At 37.7% G+C, this 6,665-nt stretch overlaps 1 protein-coding gene across 1 annotated transcript; it reads right to left on the reverse strand.

Moving 5' to 3' along the window:
- Positions 1–765: 765 nt before the first annotated feature.
- Positions 766–4,687, reverse strand: zmp:0000000881 (uncharacterized). The gene is made up of 4 exons (XM_062423162.1): positions 4,542–4,687; positions 3,267–3,405; positions 2,595–2,702; positions 766–1,767 (listed from the first exon to the last, which is right to left on the reverse strand). Exons 1-4 carry the CDS (start codon positions 4,685–4,687, stop codon positions 886–888), a joined length of 1,275 nt encoding a protein of 424 aa, XP_062279146.1. The 3' UTR covers positions 766–885.
- Positions 4,688–6,665: the final 1,978 nt, after the last annotated feature.

Raw genomic sequence — 6,665 nt, forward strand, 5'->3', positions numbered from 1 at the left:
TCCAGTTTTGGTTAAATTTTCTTTTTTATTACACATTTTCTTTTATGTGGCCTATGCCTCCTCACCAAATTAATCTTGTTTGAGATTTCCTGTTCATAAGACTGAAAACATAACCTCCTTGGTGGCAGAAGTATGTCATTCTTACCATGTTTGGCATCTTTTCATCAGTTCCTCCAACTTTTAGAAATTAGGTCAGGAACTTTTTGACCCAAATGAGTATGACTCATCAGTTTAGCCATAAAAGTCACCCACATCGGAGCATCAATGCCTTGTTAGTTTCACGCTATTGGCCCACGTTGTCTTCATTCTGATTATACTTATACTAAGAGAACAATAACCACCTTTAATTTTAACCTTCGATTAGTTTGCTTCTTTTCATTGCCTGCTCAGATTTTATGATGATGAAAGCAGTTAAAGCAATGACAACACAGTGAAAAAGTGTTATAAATATGAGCATACATTTTCTGAAACAAAAAGAAAAAAATGTAAAACTGGTGTTTCAGTATTTATTTATATACTTAAATATAAACGTATTGTTTGATTCATATTCACAGTCCTATGTATTCACAGATAGTTGTTCATGCCTAGTGTTATTTTTTTTATTTTTCATGGCTGAATATCAACCTACAGCATCACCAAGAAGCCCCTTTATTAAAGAATGAAAATACAATATTTCCAATCTTTTAACAGATTTTAAGTGTATTTTATCTGCATGAGAAACATATGCCTACAGTACCAAGTTTAGTCTTTATCTCAATGGAAATGTATTCGCACATGCTTTCCTAAGAAGATACAAATCAGTTGACCCTGAATTAAACATTTGACCTACACATGCAATTGCTATTTGAGTAGCATCAAACAGCAAACTCCTGATTCTGACCAGTCTTATTTGCTGTTAAACTTGACATCGTCATACTTGATTATCTTCCCATTACGTGTCACCACCTCTTTCTGCTCCCATGTTTCAACCTCTCCATCTTTCTGCTCAAAGCGGCACACCACCACCCTCCCTGTTGTGGGCAGGTTGCAGGGCAGATCTTTGGCAGCTTCTTGGTACAGTGCCATCTTCATGAAGTCCTTTGTGAGTTCTGGTGCACCAGTCGGGACCAGAGCCTGCTTTTTGTCCTCTGTCCTCTGAGGGGAAGGAAAGAGGTGGTGTGCCGGTTGAGGACGCAATGCTTTGAACTCTGGTTTGGGCGAACGCTCCCATTTCAGTGGTGCTGGAGATTTGCTCGGAGGTAATGGATCTCTGTTAAATGGAGATGGGGCCCTGTTTAACGGTGACGGAGCCCTGTTCATTGGTGATGGATCTCTTTTTAAACCTTCAAACCTGTTTGGTGACGGAGAACGATTTCTGGCATTAATGTGTGATGAAGGTGGCAGAAGGTGATTTTGTGTATTTATGACAATGCCTGCACCTCCGGCCCTCCGTATTTCACTTATGACCCCACCCATTGAGGCCCTTACAGAGGGGTTAGGCTCTACCATCCTACAGACAGCGTGGCAGTATGGCTGACTCTGTATGGTTTCCTTGATCTTGGCAGGACAGACGCTGGGGGTATACAGCCGAACACGGGCACAGAGCTCAGCAATAATCTTCCCCATCGCCCACACGTCTGAGCGCTGGTCCCGTTGGCTTCCCCTCTGCAGCACCTCAGGGGCTGAGTAGGCCTCGTTCCCCATGTCGACGGCAGAGCTGAGACCGTGTTTAAAGAATTTGGCCAGTCCCAGGTCGATAATTACAGCTCTGTTGGTGTTATGTTCCACCTGGAGGACAAATGTAATTAAATCTTAAGATTATCGGAATAAAGATTGGATGAAATATTTTCTTACAAAACAATAATCAACGAAACAATTCATTGAGCCTTAAACTGGAATTAAGCAGCAGTACAGACACATAGTTACAGACAAAAACACAAAAGGAGACACATAAAAAAAAAAAAGTAAACAACACTGTAAATTTAGAGCAACACACATATGGGATATCAAGATATAAGCTAAAAGTTGAAGTCGAATTCTTGTTAGTGATGTTTATTTTAGCTTTAACATCCTCAGCTTTTTATAACTACAAATGTGTTCATGACTTTTTAATGCCCCCTGGAAACTGAGTCAAACGTTGTGTATGACTCACTCACTTTTCTGTATTTGCAACTCTGTTCTGCCTATTAGTCAAAATGCTGAAGATCTTTTCTTCATTTGCTTGTGTTTTCTTAAGTTGCAATGCAATGAGCTCTCTAATAATAATAATATTAATAATAATAAAAAATAAATCTCCCATGTATCTTACATTTTCCATCTATATTTTCCTCTGCTTGTCTGCAGTAATCAGGTACCAAAATATAACAGAAATGAGATTAAAGTCGAAAAGTAGCTATTTAGAAATAACACCCAGAACTGGCAAAAATATAACTTTTTAAACAGCAGTGACTCTTCACAGAACTAGTTTAGCCCAGAAGAGTTTTCTTCATAAAACACTGTTTCTTGAGCTCTTAATACAAGACATGGATATATCCGTTTGTATCTGTCTTTGCAGCACCTGTATACTTAAACCCATTTATATTGTACACTGACAGTAAGCAGAGGCCTCCACTCACCATGATGTTTTCAGGTTTTAGATCTTGATGGACGATATCTTTGGAGTGGAGGAAAAGCAGCCCTTCACACATCCCAATGATGATAGTGCCTTTATTTCCTGGTGTCAACTGTACAAACAAAAATATGTGATCTAGTTTAGCCAGTCTGATATCAGATAGCCTCTGTTTTATATTTACACCAACTTCCTTATACTGAGTTGCAAGCACTTTTCTTTCAGGCTAAAAATAACGAAGGAACGAATAAGGAAGTTAACAAGATGTAACATGTGAAATTAACAAGAACTGTAGCACTCACACTAAAACACTTTGGACTGCGCACATAACAGTCTAAGAAAGGAATACATGGTTTAGATTTCTGTCATTGACCTCAAACAGTAAGATCCTATTATGATTTGTCCAGATTTTAGTCATAAAATTTAGCTGAAACATGAGCAGGAAGCTTTGACTGTTCTCAGGATTGATCGGTACAAAGATTTGTATCCTAAACCAAGCATAACAATAATTACATAATAAGGACATGATACACATGCTTTATATTGCACAAACCATGGCAGCTCTCCATAATCTTAATAATCAGTCATCATGGCCAAGTTGGCACTGTAATAGGACTTTTAATTATGAAGCGTGTCACCATGAATCAAGTGCTTTTGTGTTTTATTCCAATAACTTTACCTGTATTTTAGACTTTGATGACTTGAAGATGGTGGTTTCTAGGTCCTCTCCGAAGATAAACTCCATTGGAATGATCCATTTCCCGTCTTTGATAGTTATGTTTCCCAGAAGCTTCACTATGTTGGGATGATTCGCCTTGCTGCAAATGAGTGGCGACAAGTCAGAAAGTGAAAGAAAAGAAGAAATTGGCATTAAACGAAAACAAAATGACTATCTTGCTTTCTCATAACTATTCAAAGTAGTCTGTATCTCATATAATCTGGTGAAGTGATTGTGTATGAAAGTGCTGAGATGAATGACACCGGTAAGTAAAATCCTGCAAGTCAGATTTTGTTCCATGTATTGACTTAAGCTTAAATTAAGCATTTATATAGCACAGCACTGCAATCATTAGTCGATTAATCGATGCGTTGGTTGACAGAAAATGAATCTGGAGTTATTTTGATACTTGAATAATCGTGTTGGCAAGGAAAATACACCAAATATTAAGACACAATGGTAAACTCAATATCTTTGGATTTTGGACTGTTGACCAGACAAAACAAGACATTTTACAGACAAGAAAATTAATCAATTAGCTGAGAAAATCCTCTGCGGATTAATTGATTATGATATAGGCTTATGGTCATTTGCAAACCTAATGTAGTCCAATATTAAATACTGTACATTTTCAGGCTTTAGGTTGGGAAGTAACTTCAGTTCAAACAGAGACTGAAAGATGTATTTGTATTAGAAGTACTGGATCCAAAACAAGGTGTCATTGGTGCTCACTTACTGTCTAACAATGCAAAATGCACGCCACAATCATGGACCTACTTTATTAATGCGGTATGATAAATTACTATCAAGACCACTGGATGAAAAAAGAATGAAAGCATGCCCACCCCCTTAGCAAATATGTTTGTTGTGAGAGTTTGTTGTAATAACCTTTATTAGTAGTAGAGTAGATTGAGCAAACTATGTTGCCTTAGTAAACATATCAGGTTTTGTTTAACTGTGAATGTATTCTCATATTTCTTCAGCTTGTTTTGTGTCTTTTTTTGTGATGGGGAAGCGGTGTCTGTTAAAGTCACATAAACAGTGATTCCCTGAAATGATCTGTAATGTTTCCGGAGGGTCGGCGGGTGGGTGGCTTTAGGGGGACCAAAAGAAAAAAGAAAAAAAGAAAAAGTGATTTACTCAGTTCCTGAAAAGTTGGCAGTGTGGAAACTTAAGTGTTTTTTTTTTAGGTATTTTCAAAAGACTGCAAACATCAGCAGAATCACTTGTACTCACTTGTACACTTCACACTCTCTCTCCAGGTCCTTCCTGGGGATGAGCTGCTGGGGGACCTTCTTTATAGCTGCCCAGGTATCATTGTACTTCTCTTTGTACACCTTCCCAAAGCAGCCCTGTGCCAGAGTGCTGGTGGAGTACGCCATCTATGCAATGTTGTGAGGGCTGTAGAGTTAGGCTGGGGTCATTTTTATAACCATGTTGAAGAAGGGACCAGACAATGTTATTAGAGGGGTAGAGAAGATGACAGAAAAACCTTACTTTGTACAGTAAATACCAGTTGCATTTTTGCTGTGGTTTATGCTGCCTTTGAGTGAATATCGTGTCCTTGAGTACGTTCCCTGTTTGGTAGGCAACGTTTCTCATTGTATTACATTGTTGTGATTTTTGGTACTTTCCTATTTGCCCCTTTGCACAATACTGTTTGTGATTGTGATGCACGTGCAATTCAGGAAGCTGCTCGTGCATCACTTCATGACGCTACTATTAGAAAATGCAACCTTACAGACAACCAACAGAGAACAGAATAAAAGGATAAAGTTGTCATCTTCTAAATTGTTCTCATTTTCCAAAAATCCAATGAAAATGTGGCACTCAGCTCGCAACTCCAGAAGTGAATCTTTAAAAACAGGTCACAAATATCCAGCTCTTTAAAAAAGAAAGGTAAATAATGACTGAAAACAGCTAGGGACTATAGTTTTTGCAAAATGTAACTCAAACAGGTATTAATAGAGCATTTGTTGACTATTATCAATAAAATAAACTACAGTGCGCATGTTCATCATGATGAATAGACATGTAAACCAGTGCAATAGTGTGGCTCATTTTTATAATTTTATATTTTTTGATCAGGTGCCATGGTATTTTAATGACATGTACAAAATAAGAAGAATATCCAATATCACCAGACACATCCTTGAAGGTGAATTTCAGTCAGCAGCATGTGTCAGGTATAGTTTACAGATTAAAGCTTCTGACAGTCTTAATTAAAACATGAAATTAACCACAAACATTATGAGCCTCACCAAATTGCCACTTAACCACAATGCTACTGTGTTTGATGACAAATCTTTCATCCCAGCACATGTTGAGGCTGTCAGCAGTGTGTCAGAGCTGAGGAGCGGATACTACAGTATATGTTGAAATAAGCAAAATTCGGAAATAAACCGATTCACTGGAGAGGGAGTGTCATCTTTACTGAGTAAGACATAAAGTCCTGTTCTTTATGTCAGATATTGTTCTATGTACTGTCCTTTCTGTTGTCTTAATTGTTGTCTTTGGCCTGCAAGACCATTTGCCCTTTGGGATCTTAATAAAATTGAAGTTGAAGTTGAAGTTGACTGGTTTTACACTCAAAAGGAAAGGGTAATTATTACACTGGAAACTTTGTTATTTGAACCAGTAACACAGTATGGGTGATGATTCAACTACCTGAAACCAGGACATCCTGAATCCTAACATGAACAGATAATTCAAGCTGCTCACCTCAGTGATCAAATAAATCAACCATAACAGCACCTGTTGTGTAAATAAGAGCTCCAGTGTGCTGATCTTAACAGTCATGTTTATCGTTTTAAGAATTTTGACAAAAGGCTGACCTCGAGTCAGGACTCTGCAGCTTAATTCACACCAACTTTGAGCTGAGTTGTATAACAACAAGAGTAAATACTTGACAAACTGGTAAGTCCACAAGAGGGGTGAAAAAATGTGTCTGCGTTGGCTGCTTGACAAAGTTCACAAAAAAAGTTCGCAAAAAGCTTAAAAATAATAGTTATAGTATTTGATAGAGAACAGTCAGTCACCTTACAGCAATACATAATCTCAAAGGAGTAAATGAGGGTGTAAACAGGAGTAAACAGTAGCCTATTTTAACCAATGCATAAATAAAAAGGCTCATCGGCAAATACATTCTGTCATACAAAGACACTTTTGCTGCAATTAGAAGCTCCTCTAGTAATACAATCTACTGTAGATGATCCAGTGCCACAACTCTGCACTTATTTGTTCAAAGCAGGAGAGAAACATAATGTGGAAAGCCTATTAATATGTTTTAATAATACACTAGCTCTATAACTTTTCTAAAAGTGGATACATCTGTTATACTTTCATGCTCCACAGAAGGTT

The sequence above is a fragment of the Scomber scombrus genome, chromosome 7 (assembly GCF_963691925.1).
Source record: "Scomber scombrus chromosome 7, fScoSco1.1, whole genome shotgun sequence".
In the NCBI taxonomy this organism is placed as follows: Eukaryota; Metazoa; Chordata; class Actinopteri; order Scombriformes; family Scombridae; genus Scomber; species Scomber scombrus.